The 22,111-nt window shown below is 48.6% G+C and overlaps 2 protein-coding genes and 1 long non-coding RNA gene across 5 annotated transcripts in view; 1 reads left to right on the top strand and 2 right to left on the bottom strand.

Annotated features, from left to right (window-relative positions):
* Positions 1-1,898, bottom strand: part of Kcns1 (potassium voltage-gated channel modifier subfamily S member 1) — a 5,508-nt gene extending 3,610 nt beyond the window's left edge. Inside the window, exon 1 of the mRNA XM_031372697.1 lies at positions 860-1,898. Within this exon, the coding sequence (XP_031228557.1) occupies positions 860-1,885 (1,026 nt within the window). The 5' untranslated portion in view covers positions 1,886-1,898. The remainder of the gene's footprint in view (positions 1-859) is intronic.
* LOC116091361 lies at positions 1,703-20,198 on the top strand. Of its 2 annotated transcripts, XR_004119015.1 has the most exons (6): positions 1,703-2,044; positions 3,407-3,677; positions 6,736-6,837; positions 10,192-10,358; positions 11,307-11,747; positions 12,926-13,132. It is a non-coding gene; the product is annotated as an uncharacterized LOC116091361 (long non-coding RNA). The 2 variants fall into 2 exon arrangements; XR_004119016.1 differs by lacking the exons at positions 11,307-11,747; positions 12,926-13,132 and adding an exon at positions 19,429-20,198.
* Positions 9,327-15,774, bottom strand: Wfdc5 (WAP four-disulfide core domain 5). Of its 2 annotated transcripts, XM_031372699.1 has the most exons (5): positions 15,558-15,774; positions 11,835-11,975; positions 11,588-11,728; positions 11,198-11,235; positions 9,327-9,515 (listed from the first exon to the last, which is right to left on the bottom strand). In XM_031372699.1, exons 1-4 carry the CDS (start codon positions 15,640-15,642, stop codon positions 11,231-11,233), a joined length of 372 nt encoding a protein of 123 aa, XP_031228559.1. In that variant the 5' UTR covers positions 15,643-15,774; the 3' UTR covers positions 9,327-9,515; positions 11,198-11,230. The 2 variants fall into 2 exon arrangements, with proteins under 2 accessions (XP_031228559.1, XP_031228558.1); XM_031372698.1 differs by lacking the exon at positions 9,327-9,515 and having other exon boundaries at positions 10,485-11,235; positions 15,558-15,772.
* Positions 20,199-22,111: the final 1,913 nt, after the last annotated feature.

A 22,111-nucleotide genomic window follows, 5' to 3' on the forward strand; every position in this document is an offset into this window, starting at 1 on the left:
GCTATCTCTCCCCCATTCCTAACCACTGAGCTATCTCTCCCCCATTCCTAACCACTGAGCTATCTCTCTCCCATTCCTAACCACTGAGCTATCTCTCCCCCACTCCTAACTACTGAGCTATCTCTCCAGCCCTGTGGTTCACTCCAGTTTGTTTTCTGTATTTACTTATTTTTATATATTAAATTTTCTTTATTCTTCTGAGGAAAGGTGGCATTAAGCTAGTGGTTTTCAATCTGTGGGTCACGACCCCTTTGTCAAACCTCTAGCTCCAAAAGTATTTATGATTTATAACAGTAGCAAAATTACAGTTATGAAGTAGCAATGAAGATAATTTTTTGGTTGGGGGTCACCACAACATGAGGAACTCTATTAAAGGGTCACAGCATTAGGAAGGATGAGAACCACTGTACTAGGCCTTTCTTTTAGTATTTTCTTTTTTTTTAATATTTATTTTTATTTATATTGTAGGGGTGTTTTGCCTACATGCATATTTGGACACTAGGTGTGTGCAGTGTCTGTGGAAGCCAGAAGAGGGCAGCGCCTGGAACTGAAGTTAACAGATGATTGTGAGCCAACATGTGGGTGCTAGAAACAGACCCTGGATCCTTTAGAAGATCAATTAGGACTCTTCACTGAGTCGCCATTCCAGGTCCCGTAAGGCCTTCCTTACAGAGAGAGCTATGTGGTTCTACAGGATGAATATGAACGTATTTCATCTCTCTAGCCTTACTCCTGGCTCAATGTGTGGCATCTCTGTCCGTGACCACGTGGATGTGGCCAGACTATAAATGCAGCTGTTAACCCACCGTGTCCTACACTTATTTCTCCCTCTGCCCCAACCCGGTCTCAGCGGCCCTACCTTGAGCGTGGCGCCCAGCGAGCGCAGCCCTGTGGAGTGGCGCGCCAGCTTGAGCACGCGGAAGATGCGCATGAGGCGGAAAACTTGCACCACCTTGCCCAGGTCGCCGAGCTCCTCCCCGCTGGCTCCGCGCCGGTCCCCAAGCGCCGCGCCGGCCAGCAGTGTGAGATAGAAGGGCAGCACCGACACGATGTCGATGAGGTTGAGCGGGTGGCAGAAGAAGTTGCGCGTGCTGGGAGCCAGCAGCAGGCGCGACGACACCTCGAAGCTGAACCAGGCGATGCAGAAGTACTCCAGGCGGCGCAGCACCGGGTCGTCGCGCACGTCCTCTGCGCTGCGACCCGCGGCCACCGCGGCTACCGCCGCCGCCGCCTCCCGGGCTTGGTACTCCGGCAGGCTGTGGATGCACATGGCAGCGATGGAGGCGAGCACCACGCCGATGGACACGCAGCTGAAGAGCTTGCTGGGCAGCGAGTAGCCGGGGTTCTCCATGGTGAGCCAGAGGCGACGGCGCAGGCGGCCACAGCGGGCCGCGCCGTAGCGCGCCAGCTCCCGCTGCACGTCGGAGATCTCGTCGGGACACGGGTCCACGCTGCTCGGCGCGTCGCTGTCCTCGTCCCAGGCGCGAGGCCGCGCCACCCGCCGCTCCAGGTAGCGCGCGCGGCAGCACGTGGCCAGCGCGTTCTCGCCCAGGCCCCAGTAGTCAGCCTCCTGGCCGAAGGCGAAGACGCACAGCTCGTCCAGCACGTGCAGGTGCCCAGTGCGGTAGAAGTGCAGCAGGCCGAGGAAGAAGCCAGGGTGCCGATCGAAGTAGAACTCGCGCGCCGCTGCGTCGTAGTCGTCGCACAGGCGCCGAGCCTGCTCCTCGGACGCCGCCGCCTGTAGGCGGCCCAGGCGCGTGCCCGGGAAGCGCGCGAGGGCGCGCGCGCTCAGCAGCCGCCGCACTCCGCCCACGTTCACGCGCAGCGCCTCGTCCCTCGGCCGCCAGGGGGCCCGAGAGCCCGGACCCGGAAACTCGCTCACCATGGCTACACCGCGTGCCTCCCTGTTGGTTAAAATCCCCGGCTCTATCCACAGTGCTGAAGACTGTGCGAAGGGCCAGACATGCAGTAGGTGACCAGATATGGAATACCCCCTGGACTCAAGACAGGCCTGGGTCTGAATATCCTTCACCCCCCAGACTGGGTAACTTCACTAAATCACCCATCTTCCCCACTTCCAGTTTGTCTCCTCCAGGGCACATGAAATGGGGAAGCCTACCTTACAGGGGTATTGTAGAGACAGGATGGCGGGATGGCTTGACATCTACTAGGGACTCGTATGGAACATCTCTCTTTTTCCTGGACAGGCTTGGATTTAGGAAGCCAACCGTCCACGTATCCTCAGTATCCTCCTCCGTAGATGGAAATAGTTAAGGCTTATTACCTACGACTATTAAGAAAGTCAGTTGAGACTCTTGATTCTTAGGGTGTGTTCCCTGTACTAGGAGAATCCTCATCGCAGGATACTCCAGAAATCCTGCATCACAGGATGTAGAGTCTCAGTCTGTCTTGATGTTGAAGATTCAGAACCTCTGAAGTAGGAGCCTGCACTCTGGGTTTTCATATCTGTCTGCCTGTCTGTCTATCTATCTACCTATTTATCATATCTATCTATCTAATTATTTATTTTGGTGACAGGATCTCACATGCAGCTCAATGAGGCTGATACTTTTGATCTGGGTACCCCAGTCTCCTGAGTCCAGGAGTCTTCCAGACATGCACCAGTGCACCTGGCTGGTCTGTTTTTTAAGAAGCCTGGAGGGTGATTCTAGTTCATGGTCAAGTTGGAGAGCTACTAGAATAGACTACGTTATAATACACCTGTGGTGTCCTTCAGACCTGACCTTAAACCTTGCTTCTGTGTTACCTTAGTAGCCACATATTTCCCATTAGCCTTCCCAGGAGTGATCAAAATATAGACTTCAATGTGTGGGTCACTTTGTTAAATTATCCACCACTGTCACTGTCTAGTCAAGTCACTCAAGCTGGAATTTAACTTTATCCTTAATGGACCTGGCCCTTGGCTAAAATGTTTACTCTCCAGATCTTAGTTTTCTGCAGAATACACATGCAGTCAATAGCACACATTCCACAAATAGCCAGGGGTTAAGATGGTTTGTAGAAACTGTCTAGCTTCGGTGGATACTCCAGAAATGCAGAGTTTCCACTGTCCACTCACCCCTGATCCTCCTTTATCTTAGGGCTGCTGGCTTACCCCTGCTCCGTGAAACCATGTAATCTAGTTTGTAATTAAGGTCAGCACTGCCTTCTCCCAGGGGATGGGGATGGAGGGCACTCAGCCCCATGCCCTTCGCTAACACTGGATTGGGATTCCGTCCTTGGCTTGGCTCCTGTGCTAACCCCGGGCTACTCTCTTGACTCTGGGCATTAGCTCTCTTGCCTAGATTGGAGGGCATGACTCTGGATGTTAGAATACATGCAAAATCCCTGATACTCAGTAGGTGCTCAGTGGGTAAACATCAAGCTCTTATCCATTCTTTTTCAGATTCTGAATTTGACACTTGCTAGCTGTTGACCTGAGCAGATCCGCCACCCTCTGAGCCCTTGGTTCCCTCCTCTGCAGTCTGGACTGCTGCTGGAGAGACTGAAGTGTTTCCGGTAGCGCAGTCCCTGGCCCATAACCGGCGCATCATTTGCATCTTCTATCGGCTTTGGCATCGAAACACACAGTTTTTAGTACACTTCTATCATCCATTTGAAGCCCTGTTTGGGTCAACTTCCCATCTGCCACGCACTTCCCTGCTCTATGAATTACGGTAATTAATTCAACAAACATTTCTTGTTAAGAATCCCGATCAGTCAGAAAGGCTTATTCAAGATCATGCAGGCTCTCAGGGGACCGGTTCAGCACTCTTGATACTTTTTGTGAGCACCCTCTGCGCGTTTGGCTGCTTCCCTGAGCTCCTCACACACGGAACACTCAATTTTATCCTAACACCACCCAAGGCTTTTTCTAAATCCCATCTTACAGATTGTGTAAGCAAAACTAGCCCTGTCACGCTGTCCCTCGTTGGGGGTCTCCTAAAAGGGAATTCGCAGGGCACCTCCCCCCTCATTCCTGCACCGCACGCTCCCAGCCACGCCCCTCCCCGCGGGAGGTTCCTTACCTGTCTTGGCCTCCAGGGATTCCAGCGCGCCTGTACCCCAAGTCGCTGCCCCGGCTGTTTTCTGCCCCGAGGCCCCGCTGCGCCTCACTACTGCGGAGGCCCCGCGGCCCCCTCCTTTCCTGTGTTCCCGTCCCCCGCGGCTGAGGCCGCATCGATCGCTGCCGGGGGGAGGGAGGGAGGCCGCGGGCGGCCGGAGGCGGTGGTTTCTATTCTTGCCTGGGATGGATAGGGGCCTAACAGCTGGGAGCATCTTTCAAAGTCAGAGACTGGAAGGATGGGACGGTTAGGGAATGGGCACACCTTTGGAGAGAGGTTTTTAACCTCTGTCCTAGGAATGGCAGCGACCAGGATTTACTTAATTTAGTGATTAATATGATCCAGGCACTGTTTCAGGGGACCTAGTCCAGTCATGTTTAACACAAACTTCGCAGGGATAGCTCGTCAGCTTCTGATTTTATAGGTGCCACCTAGGTACTTGTTCTGTGGAGGTCTGAGTTAGGAGGTGGTGGTGTGTATGTGTGTGTGGGTGTGTGTAGGGGTGCTTTATCTCCTCGGAACCTGGGATGTGCCTGTCCCAGGGCTGTACTAGTTAGTATAGGCTCTGTACACTCTTCTTCCAAGAGAGTTGTAAAGCCAGAAACCCGTCCTTCTGTCCTGGAGGCTCAGAAGTTACCTAGACAGTCTCGATTACTTCCTACAAGAAAGAGGGCTGCGGCCTGACAGCCATGTTGAAAACTTAGAGAACCTCTCTCATCCTCCAGCATTTCTTTGGGCGGCTGCTGTGTGTGCTCCTTCAGTCTTAACGATAATCACCAATATTGATTGAGCACCTCTTTTGGGCCCACACAGGCCCCATCCCACCTCACTCAACATGTGAATGTACCTGTTGGGTGGGTATGATGTTAATAATCCTCAACTGGCAACCTAAGGCTTGAGAAGCCTCGAGGTCACGTGACTGAGGTTTACACCAAGTGAACAACAGAGGCATGTGATTCCCCTGTGCCATTTACAAGTTCTGAACTGGGACTGAGGCTCAGTTGGCAGAGCGCTTGCCTATTGAGTATGAAGCTCCTCCCACCCACCCCCGGGGTTTACTGTGTAAACCAAGCCCTGTGGTTTATAGCTGAGATCCCAGGAGCCAGAGGGCGGAGGTAGGGGGATCCCAGCAGCCAGGGAGTGATGTTGGGCAATCAGAAGTTCAATCCCTGGTTGAATAATGAGTTCCAGGTCAGCTGGATTACAAGAGACACTACCTCAATTGTTTAAAAAAAAAAAAAAAGATTTATTTATTTATTTACTATAATGTGAGTACACAGTTGCTGTCTTCAAACACACCAGAAGAGGGCATCAGATCTCATTACAGATGGTTGTGAGCCACCATGTGGTGGCTGGGAATTGAACTTAGGACCTCTGGAAGAGCAGTCAGTGCTCTTAACCTCTGCGCTATCTCTCCAGCCCTCAATTGTTTTTTTTTTTCCCCAATAGCAGCATTAAAAATATAAAAAGAGGGCTGGGGAAATGGCTCAGCATTTAAGTGCACCGGCTGCTCTTCCAGAAAACCTAGGTTCAATTTTCAGCTCCCATGTGACAGCTCACAACTGTCTATAACTATAGCCCCATGGGAGCTGATGCCCTCTTCTGGTGTGCAGATAATCATGCAGACAAAATATTCATACACATAAACAACCATCTTTTGAAAAGGGAATTTTTTTAAAAAATGATGTCTTTTATTTAGCCTAATAGATCCCAGGTATAATTTTAGCATGATATCAATAAAGAAATTAACAGTGGGATATTTTCTGTATTCACTTTTGGGCTAAGTCTTCAAAAAGTATTATACTCATTTTGTTGTTGTTCGCAGTGTTACAAATTACCATAACTTCAGCAGCTTCCAACCTTCCGAACGTGTCATCTCATCGTTTCTGTAGATCAGAAGTCTGTGAGTGGCATAGACCCTATACTCAGTCACATGTGGGCACATGTGTGCACATATCCATGTTAGTATATATGTGTGCGTGTATGCTGTTAGTGTGTGTATGTGTGTTAATATATGTGTTAGAACATGTGAGTGTGTGCACTTGACTGTGCTAATATCCGTGTGTATATTTGTTAGCATACGTGTATGCTTGAATTTATGTGACTTCTAGGGTATGATTTTTTTTTCTTATGTATTTGCTTCAGGGTGTGATGAGGATGTGTCCCTTCTGAGATTAGACTGTGTAAGGTTATGACTTCTGCTGGCTTTCATGAAGTTACCATACTGGAAGGGCAAGGAACCGAGGGTGACTTCTGGCCACTGCCAGCTGAGTATTTACTTCCTTGGCCCTCCTGAGCTGAAATGCTGCCAACAAATGCTTGCCAGCGGAGCCTTCTCTAGCCGAGGCTCAGATAAGACTCCCTCTCAGGCAGCCATGAGGCCGCAGCCTCTGGAAACACAGGGCCTGTGCTAGGTTTCTTAACTCAAGGAGACCGTGACCTAACAAGTGTGTATTGATTAATCCACTTCATTTGCGGCAAATTGTTACCCAGGAATGGATAATGTCTTTTGCCACTGGATTCCTGTGTGACCTTGGGCCAAGTGTCTCTCCTTGGCCCTTTCTCTTCCTTCTGTGTAAAATGGGAAGAGCATCCCCTTCCAGATTCCGGAGTGGGTTAGCACATGCTTGCCATTCCCATAAATAACTTTCCCTGCCTTTTCCTTTCTCAGGCTAAGTTAGCTGCAGGAACAGAAATGGATTCCTGGTGGCTTCACTAGAGAGAAGAGCCTGTCTTTTGCAGCAGACACAGCTGCCTATGAGCAGCGCTGAAGGTCAGCTCCTTGCGATTCCTTCCTTCACTCTCTGGTGGGACCCTCATCCCAGAAGTGAGGGATGTGGTGCTCTGTGCACAGCCCCTTGAAGGCCCATTAGCCTTCTGTGCTACTGGATTGTTTTCCCTTTGGACAAACTACAGTCTGTGGCTGTTTGTTAAACCTCCCGCAGGCTGCCGAAGCCTTGTGTGGCTACCAAAGGGCGAACCGAAGTAAGAGCATCACTTGTTTCTGCAGTTGCCCTTTGGGCTTTGCCCACTGTCACATTCTCATGAGCTTCTTCTCTTTCTGGCACACACACACACATATACACACACACACATACACACACTCACGTGGCCCTTGGGAGAACACTTTTAAATCAGCACCATCAAATGAATCCTTATGAAAAGATTCTTCCCGGGGGAACCCAACCAAGACATCTCTCTAGGTTGTAGGTGTAGCAGCCACCTTTCAGGAACTGCAAAGGGTTCATGGAAAGAAGCAAAAGGCTGGCTTCATCTTATTAGTGGGACCAACAATGGCTTCCTGGGAAAGCCTGCCCAGTGGACTGATTTCTACTTCGGATTGGCCCCTCTTGAGCTACATGGACATCTCCCACTGAAAGGAATCCAAGAGGGTGAAAAATCTTAAGTTAATTTACCTTTCACAATTATGGCTGAATTAACAGTTTACGTTTCTGCCTCTGTGTTGCCCTGGAAAATATGTAGAATTCCATAAGCATTCCAGTGGCTAGCTGAGTAGCATGGACAGTATTTCTAACTGGAGACACTGCTGCTGGAAAGGGCTTGGGCTTGGAGAGCTTCCAGGATGAATTAGGCCTCTCATGGCCTCCAGCAGCCTCCCAGGCCTTTGCAGACTGGCATACATCGGGTAGATGCTAGCTGGGCCTTTATCTCATCCACTGGAGTGTGTGAGGCACTATTGAATGGATAAGGAAGGAAAGAAAGCAAGATTGGCCTTGGTGAAGGAACCAGGTTCCTGGCATGTCAGGACAAGTTTCCACAAGGGCGGTGGAGGGAGGCACTGGGTTTGCAGCAGGGCTCAGGCGGCTGAGCACTGAGGAGACACTGCATAGACAAGGCTAGTCTCCAAGGAGCAGATGGTGAGTGGGCCAGGAACTGGAGTAGAGGGACTGTATGGAGATTCCCTCTATAGTTAGAAAAGCCACAGCCTGTGACTCAGCACCTCCTGTCACTCCAGGGGACACAGCTCAGAGTCTGGATCCCCCAGAGAGCCAAGGGACTGCTGGTCTCCACATTTTAATTGGTTTATATGGGAGTTTCCTTCCTGAGTCTCTGAGTTTTCATTCCCCTCTCCTCTCCCTCAAGGATGAAACAAAGGACAATCAGATGTGAACCAACAGGGTTCTGATATCTATGACTGAGCCTGTTCATACAAGCTTCTTGGAACTGTTTGATCCTTTTTTTTTTTTTTTTCATCTGTGGACGCTGTCTTTAAGGGTGGATGGACTCCTCCAAAACCTACTGTCATTACTTAATAGGGATATAAAGAATTGGGTCACAACTGTTACAGGTTGGTCCTCGCTCTAGTGTGTGTGAGTCCTTTAACTGTGTAAATTAGCCCCTTTGGACTACAGTTCTTTTCAACTGTGAAACAGGACCAAGGCTATGAGGCTTCAGTGGGATTTGTTCATGTGAATGAAAGGATATGGAGTCCAGGGTGGGGACTCCGTAGGGTTTAGCTCTTGTCTGGGTTCATTGTTGTCTAAGGAGGAGAAAGCCATAGTTAAATTCTGGCTACATTCCCAACTAAGAGCTGGGGCAAGCCTTTGTTTAAAAGCTGCTGCTTCTCCATTGTCAAAGGGGAGCATCAGGTCCTCTTTCTACAGGTAACAGAGTAAACACTGTGACAGTGTTTTAAAGTGGGAAGCATGGGGTAGGCACTTCTGCCAAATCAACAGTTTCTAGAAGGCCTTTGCTATGTCACCAACAGCCCCATGTCCCTGTGACATCCTGCCACAACTATTAACACCCCCTCAATTGTGAGGCTTGGCTGAGATAACTTGGCTTTAGGCCAGTGGCTTCTGGTTGAGCTCTTTTTTGTGGCAGAGGCAGGAAGCTTCCAGAAGAATGGTACCTCGTGGCTGTGAGTTCTACCCAAACAGGTTCCCAACCAGGCTCCAAATTAGCAGGAGTCCTGTCTTAGCTTCTCTCTCTTTCTTTCTTTCTTTCTTTCTTTCTTTCTTTCTTTCTTTCTTTCTTTCTTTCTTTCTTCCTCTCTTTCTTTCCTTCCTTCTTTCTTTCTTTCCTTCTTTCTTTCTCTCTTTCTTTCTTTTTTCTTTGAGACAGGGTTTCTCTGTGTAGTCCTGGCTGTCCTGGAACTCACTCTGTAGACCAGGCTGGCCTCAAACTCAGAAATCTGCCTGCCTCTGCCTCCCAGGTGCTGGGATTAAAGGCATTCGCCACCACCGACTGACTATTAGCTTCTCTTTCTGTTGCTGTGACTAAACACTCTGACAAAGGCAATGAAAGGCAGAAAGGGTTCATTTTAGCTCACAGTTCAAGATACAGTCCTTTATGGAGGGGTGGTCAAGGCAGCAGGAGCTGGAAGCAGCTGGTAACAGTTCATTTGCATTCAGAAGGGAGTGATGGATGCATGCACGCATGCTATGCTCAGCTCATTTGCTTCATTTTGTCCAGTTCAGGATCCAATACCTAGGGAAGGGTCAGACCCAAAATCAAAGTGATTCTTCCTTCATCAATTAGCGTATCAAGAGAATGTCCAGAGGCTTGTCTCTCAGGTAATTCTAGGCTCTGCCAAGTTGGTAATTTATCAACTACAGGTGGGACATACACTATCTAAGGAGTCTGAGGACGAGAAGGGACATGGTGGGCAGAGACTACAATCCCCTATAGTATCTGTATTAATGTGATGGGTGGAGAAACCGAGGCCCAGAAGGAGGCTCAGAAATATCCAGGAGCTCACAGATTCTGTGACACCGGAGAGCTTTCTTTTTCCTGGGTGTCACCTTGGATCCATGTTGTTGGCAACTGTTACTATGAGCCAACAGTTGGAGCATTTGAATCTAGTGAGAAGGGCTGTAGCAGCCACAAAGTAGCACTCTCCCCATCTTCCAGAATGTAAAGGGAAGTAGTGAAGGACTCACGGGGGCTACACCGCAAGGCCACGGGAACAGGACGGAAGAGACACAATTCCTAAGTCCAACTCCTAAGTCCACCTCCATAGGAGCCTGCCCCAAGTCTAGCAGACAAAAGGATGCTCAGCAAAGAAAGGGGTGGGGGTGCCTCCTTTCTCAGCTGCCTGGGTCGGAGGAGTGGATGGAGCCTTGCTGAGTCCTCTCAAGAAACCCTTATTTGTCCCTGACTGTAGGCTGGCCCACTGGGAAATCAAGGCAAGTGAGACACAGTCCAACAGTGGAGACAGATGAACTCTACATGTGACATCCCGACCGCTGGAGCACCCTTTCCTGGATATGGGACCATCCAAGTGATCTTTGCAAGCACTTGGTTACAACGTGAAGCAGCATGGAAGCCAGGGTGAGAGTCTCTCTTTTTGCTCCTGACTCTGCCAGGAAGCTGTCTCAGTTAGAATTCTGCATCTCTTGACCTCTCTTTAACCCTTGTTAATCTCCATGTATTAAAACAGAGTCAGGCTCCGCCTTGGTGGGTGGCCGTATCTAGCTAGAGTTTAATGGTATTATTTAAATGGAGTACGAATGAACTCGATGGAATTACTGTTTTCATTACACTTGGCTTCGAAGTTCCATGCTGCCTCTCGCCATAGGTCTTGCAGATCTTATTTACCCCAGTGACACCAAACCCCCTCTGCCCTCCCCTCTCCCGATACCATTCCTTGGAAATGAATTGTTAACATCCAAAAGTGAGCCATTTAAATGAAGACATTAAGTAAGTAGATGTACAGAGGTACTTCACATAACTTAATACACATTACAGGGTGGCTCTGCAGGGATGATGGGGACTGAAACACATGTGTGGATGGAGTGATGTTTGGAAAATTCTTGCTGGGCACACATTTTGTGGGGAGGATTGTCTGAAGGTGGGCTCAGGGCTTTGGAGAGGAGGGGCTGCCTGACTTGGCAGGAAACAATGTACAGAGAGATATAAAAGTGGTTCTGAGGTAGAGTGGGAAGCCCAGCATGACAGTGGTATGGGGTGCTGGTGCTGCATGATGAGCTATGCCTTTGATGTCTGGTGTGGACTCTGTCACTCAGAGGAGAACGCAGGGGGCATGAGTTGTAAGGGAGCTGACGACAGGACAGTGTTTGTCGGAAGGTTACAACTGACTCTGGAGAGATGGTCAGGGTCGCAGGATCCCTGGCCCCCACATCATGATCTCTTCCTGGTGGGAACCACACCTGGGGTGCAGAGCCATAGATCCTAAGCCAGAATTAGCCTAAAGAAAAGGAAAAGAAAGGGTTAACCCCTCTTTTGTAACAGGATTCTGAGTCTGACTCTTCTATTTAGATCCTATCAATCCAACTCAGATGGATGTTAAGACAGGCCTCCCAACCTCCTTCAGAAGGGCAAACTGATGTCCAGAGTGGTACAGCGCGTTCAGTAAGAGACCTGAGGAAGCCAGTTTCTCTGCCTTGCTAATGGGAGCCCTTGCACCTTCCTCCCTCCAGCTCTGGCCATGTGGGGGTGGGAACCTCACTTCTGAGGAAGGTATCCTGCTGAGATTATTGACCTGGAAGGACAAACCCGAGTTGGGGGTGGAGGGAAGGGGAGGGAATCAAAAATGGCACCTTTGCTGGGGTCCCGGCAGTCCCGGCCACAGGCGCTGACACAGCACCGCTTCTTGCCGGAGCAGTCCGAGTCTTTGTTACACATGTGCTTTGTGGGACTGAGGCAGCGAAGACGATCCACGGGGCATTTGCCCGGCTTTACTGCAATACAGGAGCTTGGGTGAGTCTGGCTTGTGCCCACTAGTCCTGGGGCTTGAGGTTAGGGTGTTGGCACAGTGGGGAGTGATGGGTTTTGAAGGGCACTTACCAAAGACTCTCGGGGTACACTGGAGGAAGCAGGCTCGGGGACAGCACTTCCAAGAAGAGGGACACTGTCTGTCATTCACACACTGATCAGGAGTCGCCTGACCGCAGGGCCCGTCGTCTGGTGGGCAGCCCCCCAATTTGTCTGTACGAGAACCCTCACGTCACTTAACCAGACACAGCTCAGGGTTGTGTCGGGAATTGCAGGATCAAATATCTCAGTCTCTTATTTCCTGCTTGCCACCAGGATGAGTTTTTATAGATTTTCTACTATCTAGGGCTAATTTGACACTCAGGTGGCATAATGGATAGGAAAAAATGAAATTAAAACCCTTAGGCTGTGGAGATGGATCAGCTAAGATTAGGACCTGAGTTTGATCCTCAAGACTCATGCTAAACAAACAAACAAACAAACAAACAGAAAAGAGGGCAGGGTATGCACTTTTAACCCCAGCCTCAGGGAAGTGTGTTGATCTCTGAGGTTTGCTGGTCCTCCAGCCTGGCCTACTAGATGAATTCAAGGTTCATGAGAAGCTGTCTCAATAAGGTGGTTGGTTATTGTCCTCTGGGCTCTACACCTCCACATATGTATGTGTCTGTGTGCTCCCGTACACACCTACCTACATGTACACACACACACACACCTGCACACGCACCCAAATTCTCCACCTCAGACAAGACTGTGGTAGCCTTCCCCTGCCCTGGTAACCCCCTGGCCTGGTAACCCCCTGCCCCGGTAACCCCCTGGCCTGGTTCTCTATCACTCCTGTGCTCCTGAGCTGCTTCGAGCCAGCTCTCTCTGCAAGGTTTTGCCTGGCACCCATTTCCATGCTGGTCACTTGGTCAGAGTGTATTGATTTCAGTCGAAATGTCACCTCTTCTTCAGGCCCTGCTTCTCTGAGCGCATGGAGCACTGGGGCGTGTGTGCCCACAGCTGTCTGTTCCTCTCCCTGGCCAGAGGCTGGGGTTTGTTCCCTGTTGGCCCTGTTCATCATGAGCACAGCATGGCGCACAGCGCAAGGGGCATAATGGCTATTGGAAAGAGAGGGATTTGAAGGGAGGCCCAGCGGTGCATATGTGCTCTCTGCTTGCCAGCCCAACACTTCTACGCTGCTGTGCTCATCTCTGTTGGAAGTGGCGTAGCTTGGATTCAAGAATCAACTCTGTCTCTGAACCTCCCCCCACCCCCCAACGGCTCTGGAATGCTCTGACCTGGAGTTGACCTAATCAGTTCTCTTGTTGAGATTTCATACACAAGTTGGAAGTCCTCTATGTAGGAAGAAATAAAAGCCAGTAAAAGGACAGTGAGCAGCCTAGCTGACACGGGCCTGGGCTGGGGTAGGGTTCTCTGGCTCTCTTTAATCTTTATGTCCTGCTTTGGCTGCTTTGAGCTATCGGGGTGGGGCTGGTCCTAGAAACTCAGCTCGGTCTAACAACACAGATGCTTCCGTTGGATCCAGAACTATGAATGTAACCCCTCAGGAGTTCTCCGGAGTTCTCCATGACTCTACCCTGCAAACTACCCGGCACCAGATCTCCTGGCTTTCTTGTTGGGAAAAAAAAAAAAAGAAGAAGAAAGCTCCCACTTTCTTGCTTAGAGTCCAGACAGCTCCATTTGCCTCATGTCAACTTTCTCGCTCTGTCCCTGGCTGGGCACTGGTTGTGCACATAGTAGGTGGTCTTTTGCTCCTGCACTGTCAGCGTTAAGCTTTTTGGCTTAGGTTGAACTGCTGCCCCCTGCTGGAAAGGAAGCAGCTTAGTCTGGGAGGGAGCACACATTCTGAGGAATGTCTGTCTGGGGAGGGATGTGGGGTATTTGGGAGGGAAGAAGGGTTCTGTGGAGGGTGGGGGCGAGGGGGAAGAGCCTTTGGAGACTATCTAGAGACCAGGATTTAGTACCAAGCTCACAGCCCAGCACAGAGGTGCTCAAGCCTTGGAGAGTGGGCCGAGTGGAGCTGTTTGAATTCTAATCAAGAAGTTGACTCTCTAGTGTGTGTATGTAGTGTGTGTACTGTGTGTAGTGTGTGTACTGTGTGTAGTGTGTGTGTTTGTGTGTGTGTGTGGAGTGCAGCATAGGTTGCAGCAGAGAGGAAGAGGAACTACTGCAGGAGGACCCCAGGGTTGGGCTTCAAGGATTAGACTGATAGGGAGCAGGCAGAAAGTTGGCATTTTAAGTGAGACAAACTGTCAGTGCCACAATGTGGAGACATAAAGGTCTGGGCATGGTTAAGCCGATGAAGTCAGGAACATGAGCAGACCCCGCCCTGAATGCAGACACAGCTCTCTAAATGGAATTACAAAACTGCCAACACCCCACATTTGCATGAGGAACATGGGATATGGTAAACAGAAGAGGCTGAGCTGAGTCTCCACGAGAACAAGCTAAAGCTCTCCTTCCCTCAGCCCCGCAGCCTTCTGCCAGTGTCTGAAGTTCTACCGGGAGCCAGGCAGATGCCTCAAGGGAGAGAAACCAGGAAAGGATAGAATGACATGAATGGTCATGGTGAGGGTGTCACACCTGGCCAGGTAGAGCAGGCTCAGGCTGTGGTGGAGCCAGGTCTCACCCTGGGCGTGGTGTAAGGACTGGTCGCCTAGGACCCCAAATCACCACATACACCACACTTGCCATGCCTGAGATTTATCCTTCAAGGCTCCATTTACTCCTGAGAGGAAAGTGTGGGGCCCATTTCACAGGAGTGAGTTGGTGAAGGGAGACTTTCTGACCCACAAGAACTGCCGTCAGAGACCACATATGATACTGTCTTGGTCTTTGGCACCGGCAGTTGGTTAAGCAGTATGCCTTGGTTTCCTTACCAGTAAAATGGGGGTAAAAACAGTGAAGACTTGTGGCTGACGGCTGTATGGGTTACAGTCCACACAAGCTCTGGCCTTGGAGCCTACTAGCATCTTTTTATCCCCAGTGTGGGGCCTCCAAGCCTCCTCCTCTGTGCCTCTGGGGAAGGCGAAGTCCCGGCTAAGGGAATGGGCGCCATGTACATCCTGCTGACGCCATCTACCTGCACTCCACAGGCTGCCCCAGCCTTGGAGGACGGAGTTCTGTCCCCCTGTGTATACTTTTCCCCTAAAGCAGGGCTAACAAAAGGGAATGTAGGTCAAAGCCCAGCAGCCTCAGAGTAGGATGGAGGGAGGGCCTCACCCAGACAGGGAGGCACCTGTAGAAGAACTCCCCTGCCTCCCTCACCATCAACATACCAATCCAAGCTTTGTCAGGGATGGGAATGGGCTGAAGCTGGAGAAAGGGAAAGACAAAGGCAGAAATTCTTCCCATCAGACCCCAGATCCCAGCAGCCACATGCCTTACTTAACTCCTAAGTCTCTTCTACAGCCCCCATCGGTGGAATCACATAATGTTTTCCCCATACAGAGAGGCACCGTAACACATGCCTTGTATCCATAAGCTTGGGCACAATAAGCATATGTACATAGAGGCCTGCTCAGACAGGAACGGAGGCACACATGTACACAGAATAGCTGTGTGTCCTTAAAAACATTTAGATGTGAATGTAGGCACAGGCAAGAGGACAGATAAAGACACAAGTACGAACAAGCCTGATGCAAAATGCAGGTTCCTGGGAGCACTCAGACAGACAGACAGACAGACCAACCGACCGACCGACATCACTCATCACTGACTCTCCCACAGCCCCCACTCTCCATAGAAAGGCAGAAGCCACCTGGCCGGAGCACAGGGACTCATGACACTCACCTCCCTTCTTTTTACACCAGGCAACATGCCACTGAGTCTCCAAAGCCAAGAGGACTACCAGGAGGAGGGAGCTCTGGACTCTCATGTTTCTCTCGTGGCACCCAATAAGCTCAGGGCCCAGATGCCCCCAAATTAACACTTACAGCCACAGAGATGCCAGAGCAGTTGAGTCAGCGGAAGAGGACTAGAGGGCGACCAGGGTGGCTTGTGCTCCCGTGATGGGAGCCCCACCCTCCCACCCCTGCCAGGTGTCCTTTGGGCAAGGGGTGCTTGTGCAAGGGCGGGGTAGCAGAGGTTCCTTGTGTTAGGGACTTGGATCTAGTTCTGCCTGTATTGCTGACTTGGCCTCTGAGTGTTGGGCAAGTCTTGCCTGTCTGTCTTTGGGGCTCAGTCTTCTCATCTGTATTGTGGGGAGAGGAAGAGGAGGGGGTCATAATGAAAGCCACACAGAGAGACTTTTTCCTTTAAGGCAATTTACTCAGGTGGCCAGCTCTGCCTGGGAGTGCGAACCTCAGCCTCCTCCACCCTCTGCCTGCCTGATCTGGAACATCTGGTACAACCAGCCCAGGTTATTGTGCCCAGAGACTGAAGATGTACTAGGATATGACACTGAATTCTTGTTTTGTGAACGGGCTTACTAAGAACGTAACTTTTCCACTGATTTCCTTTGGCCACTACCCCTGTTAGTCCCCACTACCTACCCAACCCCTGTACTGGGGATTAAACCCAGGGCCTCTCACATGCTAGGCAAGTATTCTCCCACCGAGTTACATTCCTGATCTCTTTAACTTTTTAGGTTTTGAGACCATCCATGCCTTGCTGAGTCTTCTAGGCTGATGTACTTGCTGCTCTGTAGCTCTGTGCCCCGAGTTGGGATGTTCCTGCATCAGTTTCCCCCCACCCCCAATAGCTGGGCCTGCATCATGAGGCCCAGCCTAGCTCCTTGCCCCTCTTCAACATTCAATGCAATTTTCCTACAAAAAGAATCTTACTGCTTTGTAGCAAGTGAGTGCAGTGCGCCAGGTGAAGCCCTCGTCTCCCCTGATTTCTTCAGACTACAAAGCCAGACTCTGAACTCCAGGATCTCAATTCCTAAGAGTCAAAGTCCTTTTTGCTTTTGCACTTTCTGCATTTGGCTTGATTGATGGCCTGCGGGGTGATGTCTGGGTGAGGTGTTTGCTTTCCCAACTATCTGAGGTCTTGAAGCTCCCACAGTGTCTTAAAGGAGGAGCAGGAATCAGCTTGATTGGCAAGGAATGATGCCAAGAAATGGGGGCTGCAAAGTGTGAGGCCTAGGGTTTCTTCCTGGAGAAGTTGGCTTAGGATGGTGAATGAGGCTCATCTTGGGACCCTGTGGATGGAAGAGAGACCAAGGTCCTTGGGGAGGTCACTTCCAAAGGTACCTAGGGGCACCGCCCTTTGCCTGGGTTGGCTTGGCCATACAGCATGGCTCTGGTTTGGCTAAATTCTCTGGCTAGAGCCAATGCAGGAATTACTGAGACTCCCTTTCTTGGCCTTTTTAACCCAGGCACCCACCTGTAGGGTTGTATCCGCCTCTGCCACAGGGCACAGCCACTTGGGGAAGGAGAACTCGGGGAGTTTGACTCATGTGTTTATCCCACAATGCTGCCAGGGAGGGTGCTGGGATAGAAAGAAGTACCAAGGCACTGCTCCCGGGGTAGGAAAGCATCCACCCTCAGTTTTACATCTGTGGTGTTGGCTCTGCACATTGTGGAAGAGAGTAGTTGAGGCTTAGCATCCCATGGGGACCCAAATGGAAACTTCAGAGCACAGGGCTCCATCAGCACTGGGACAATCAAGGCCTTGCCCCAAGCTCTCTCATTCAAAAGATGAGCAACCTCTTAGCCAGAGATGGGAGTGGACTGCTCCATTGACTCACATCTAATTCCTAGGCAACTTCCTTGGTACTGAAAGCAGGAATATATCATGTGATCCTGAGAAAGGATCAGAGCTTGCCACACTTGTCCCTCCCAGTCTGCAATAGCTAAGCAGGAAGGGCGTGGCTTCAATTTGAATCCTTTATACTGTCTTCTAAGCCACTGGGAAAAGGGGGGGTTGTGCAGGAGCTGTTGATATTTGGGGATTCTGGCACATCCTTGGTAGCTTTTTTTTTTTTTCTTTTTTTGAGACAGGGTTTCTCTGTATAGCCCTGGCTGTCCTGGAACTCACTCTGTAGACCAGGCTGGCCTTGAACTCAGAAATCTGCCTGCCTCTGCCTCCCAAGTGCTGGGATTGAAGGCATGAGCCACCACTGCCTGGCCCTTGGTAGCTTTATTTTGATGGGGAATTTTTATGGGTTACACTTCCTCCAATTAAAAATTGTACACATTCACTGACGACATGATAGTCCAGTAAAGATTATTTTGTAGACATCTTCCTGTGTTGTGAAGTGTTTTCTAAACACTACGTCTTCTGACGCCAAATCCACATGATCAGATCTTTACTGGGAGAAGTCCAGACTTCTTTCTTTCCTTTCTCTCTCTCCCTCTCTTTCTCTCTCTCTTTCCTTCTTTCTCCCTTCCTTTCTTTTTTTTTTATTTTAAAGATTTATTTATTTATTTTATGTGAGTACATTGCTGTCTTTTGACATACCAGGAAAGGGCATCAAATCCTACTACAGATGGTTGTGAGCCACCATGTGGTTGCTGGGAATAGAACTCAGGACCACTGGAAAAGCAGTCAGTGCTTTTAACCGCTGAGCCATCTCTCCAGCCCGAAGTCCGGGTTTCTAATCTTTCATTTTCGTGTATAAAGACATGATAATAATCTCACTATATAGTTTCAAATTTTGTTTAAATGGATATTCTGAGTCAAAGAACATAATAAATTTCTTCAGGCTGCAGATATACCTGGTCAATATTCATTTCAGAAGTCAAAAGGAACACAAGAACCTCCACCTGTTGGGCGTAGACATCTGTCCATCCTGTCTGCTCAGTATGTCTGTCCTTGGTAGACACTAAGCCTCCTGCCCCAGCTCTTCAGTTCTGGTCGGCTGCCACAATGTATTTCTCCTGACACAGGTGGAAGGTGCAGGATCCAAGGGAAACTCACAAGATCCCTTTCTTGCCCCTCACCCACCCATCCCTCCATCTGAGTCCTAGGCAGAGAAAGCCCTGCTGGCAAGAGCACATTCCATGGTTCTGTCTCTGCCACTCAGGGCCAGATACTTCCAGGACACACCCAACACAGGACATTTAAAAAAAAAAAAAAAAAAAAAAAAAAACTAAATAAAAACTTTTCCACTAGCGGAAAGTTTCTCATCATAATTGGCCTTCCTCAGAATATTGGTAAGGATAAATACTTCTCATATGTTTCTATGGGCTATTTTTCCCCCCTTTGTGAATGGCTTGCTTTCATAGTTTATTAAGTTTTGTTGGATGTCTTCTTGTTTTCATTTTTTGGGTTATATATCCGTGAGAGTGGTAAGAGGCAAGGGAGCAGCTTGTCAGATCTGGGGCAGACAGACCTGGCTTTGAATTTTAGTATTACAGAGTTCTACTTGAACTTTGATAAATCCCAGTTGTTCTTCTGTAAGAGAGACAGAGATAATATGTATCTTATAAGCTAGTTTTGAGAACAGAATTCATTTGATAAATGATGATGATTATTCTAATTCTGTATTTCAAGTGAATCTTTCTTTTTGGGGTGGAGGACTTGTACCAAAGATTTAAATTTTAGGATAATCAAAACACGGGTTCCACTTATACCTGCTTCCTTTATTTGGATATCATTCAATTATACTAATGAAAAGATTTCACTATGAGAGTGCCGTACATGCATATAATGTACTTAGATAATGTGTTGACCTTTCTTTCTTTAAAAAAGGTTTATTTATTTTTATTTTATGCAGATGCATATTTTGCTGGTGTGAATGTATATACTTCACATGAACAGAATGCCTGAGGAGGTCAGAAGAGGGCACAGGATTCCCTGGAACTGGAGTTACAGAAAGTTGTGATCCATTACATAGGGGCTGGAAACTGACTTGAACCTGGGTCTTCTCTATGAACCAGTGTTCTAATTGCTGAGCAATCATTTCAGACCCAATAATTCAAGTTTCTGGTATTGATTAGCAATTAGAACCTTGTTAAAAACAAAAACAAAAACTTCAAGTCATATATGTCACAGGGTCTTCTATCGTCATTGATGTAGATGTGACAAAATTTCCTGACAAGAAGCAGCTTAGGGGAGAAAAACTTGATTTTTCGCAGTTCCAGTCTACGGTCTGTTGTAGGGCAGTCAAGGCATCCAGGTGGAAAAGCCAGGACAGGTGTGTTACCTTATATTTGCAGTCAGGAACAGAGAGGGAAACACATAGGTGCTTGCTTCCTTGTGCTCAGCTTTACTTCTCCACTCTTACACAGTTCAGGATTCACTGCATAAGGAATAGTGCTGCCCATAGTGGGCTGGGTCTTCTCATATCAATAATGTAAATAAGACAACCAGCCATAGACACGTCCACAAGTCAGCCTTATATAGATAATCAGTCCATCATTGAGATGTCTCAGGTGATTCTAGGTTGTGTCAGGTTGCCAAGTGAAGCTTGCTATTACATCATCCATGCTGGTGCTGGGAACTTTTTGTTCTTTTTTTCATTATCTCTTCCTCCTTCTTCTCCTCCTCCTCCTCTTCCTCCTCCTCCTCCTCCTCTTCCTCCCCTCCTCTTCCTCCCCCTTCTTCTTCCTCCTCCTCTTCCTCCTCCTTGTCTTCCTCCTCCTCCTCCTCTTCCTCCTCCTTGTCTTCCTCCTCCTCCTCTTCCTCCTCCTCTTCTTCCTTTTCCTCCTCCTCCTCTTCTTTTCTTCTTCTTCTTCTTCTTCTTCTTCTTCTTCTTCTTCTTCTTCTTCTTCTTCTTCTTCTTCTTCTTCTTCTTTGTCTTCTCATCCTCCCTTTTGTCTTCCTCCTCCCTTTCTTCCTCATTGTTCTCTCCTTCCTCCCCTTCCTCCTCTTCCCCTTCCTCTTCTTCCTCCTCCTCCTCTTCTTCTCCCTCCTCCCCTTCCTCCCCCTTCTCTTTATTTTAGGTCCAGTGCTTCTGTTGTAAGAGTTACAGCTTCATAAAGTGACTTCTGGTATCCATGCATTTTACTAATTTACGTGTTACCTTTTATATTACTGCCCCATATAAACACAATGATTATTCTGTTAAGTTGGGAAAAAAAAAACCCAGCTCATTGTTTGCTACAACAAACAAAAATGAGTTTGCCACCATTTCAAAAACACACAAGAGAATAGTAATAACCCTTTTTATGAAACTCTGCTCATTCTAAACTCAACAGGAACATTTTACATTACATTTACATTTGGATGTATACCTTCTTGTATACATCCAAACCATTTTTTTTCAAGTCAACCCAACACACCATATAGTCTACCTTTAGCTATTTCAGTATGGATCTCTAAAAAAGTATGATCTTTAGGATGAGTGTGGTGATATGCTCCTACATTCCCAGCACCCAGAGTGTGCAGGCAGCAGGATCCGAGTTCCAGGTTAACCTGGGCTATGTAGCAAAATCCTCTATCAACTCTGAAAGAAAGGGAGTAACTGAATTTGTCATAGCCACACCTAATCACCTACCTTTGTTTGCTTTCTATTTTTCTTATTGTTCTATAAATGACTTTGTGGGGCTCAGCAGTTAAGAGCTCATACTGCCCTCTCAGAGACTCAAGTTTGCCATCCTTCATGCTGGGTGGTTCATAACCTCTTTTAACTCCAGACCCAGAAGATCTGATACTTTCTCCTGTCCTTCCTGGGTATCTGGACTTACATGCACACACCTCTACACAGACACATGACATGCACATAACTAAAGATACCGCTTTAAAAAACAACAACAACAACAACAACAAAAAAAACCAAACAAACAAAACTGAGTTTATGCAGTTGTTGGAACCCAACCCATACACGGGCACTCACTGAATGGTTGCAATGTCCTTGGATTCCTTTATTCTAGAATAAACATTTTAGCTCATTTCTGCCCACCTCCCATTCACCCCCTTTTGTTATTCCTGCTTTGAGCAAACAGATGAATGTCCACTTAGTGTGGCCGATAGCCCTTCCTTGTGTTATCTTTCAGCCTCCTGCATCACTTGAGGAGGAGGCTACATCTGGCTTACCCATTTTTAATGTTGTTGAGACAGACTGGAGTATTTCAGCCAGGACACCTCAATCCTCTCATTGGAAAGCCATGTTTCCCCACACAAGGGCGCATTGTATAGCATGGAATGATGCAATGGCACCCTGTAAACAGCAGGAAGCTGTGGATGGCCATTGCCTGTGGTGACAACTAAATTAAGATTGCAAATTCCAGAGGGTTTAGATTGTAGCTATGTATCAGGATGGACATCCTTGCCTTTGAACGCTTGTGTTTGCAGAAAAGCAGACATTTATATGCATTGTATTCGATATACAATATATAAGAAATTGTACACACACACATTATATTCTCTGGTATTTTCATACACAAACAAAATGTATTTAAATCATCTCTCTTTCACTTCTTCCTCCAACTCCCCCAGATTCCCCTCCACATTTCATT

The sequence above is a fragment of the Mastomys coucha genome, unplaced genomic scaffold, assembly GCF_008632895.1.
Source record: "Mastomys coucha isolate ucsf_1 unplaced genomic scaffold, UCSF_Mcou_1 pScaffold15, whole genome shotgun sequence".
Lineage (NCBI taxonomy): Eukaryota > Metazoa > Chordata > Mammalia > Rodentia > Muridae > Mastomys > Mastomys coucha.

Bases quoted from the DNA above. Each gene is read 5' to 3' on its own strand.
- Wfdc5 (XM_031372699.1), bottom strand. From the start codon at position 15,642: ATGAGAGTCCAGAGCTCCCTCCTCCTGGTAGTCCTCTTGGCTTTGGAG. The intron at 11,976-15,557 runs GTGAGTGTCATG...GTTCTCGTACAG, and splicing joins CTGGTGTAAAAAGAAGGGAG to ACAAATTGGGGGGCTGCCCA. The intron at 11,729-11,834 runs GTAAGTGCCCTT...CCTGTATTGCAG, and splicing joins GTGTACCCCGAGAGTCTTTG to TAAAGCCGGGCAAATGCCCC.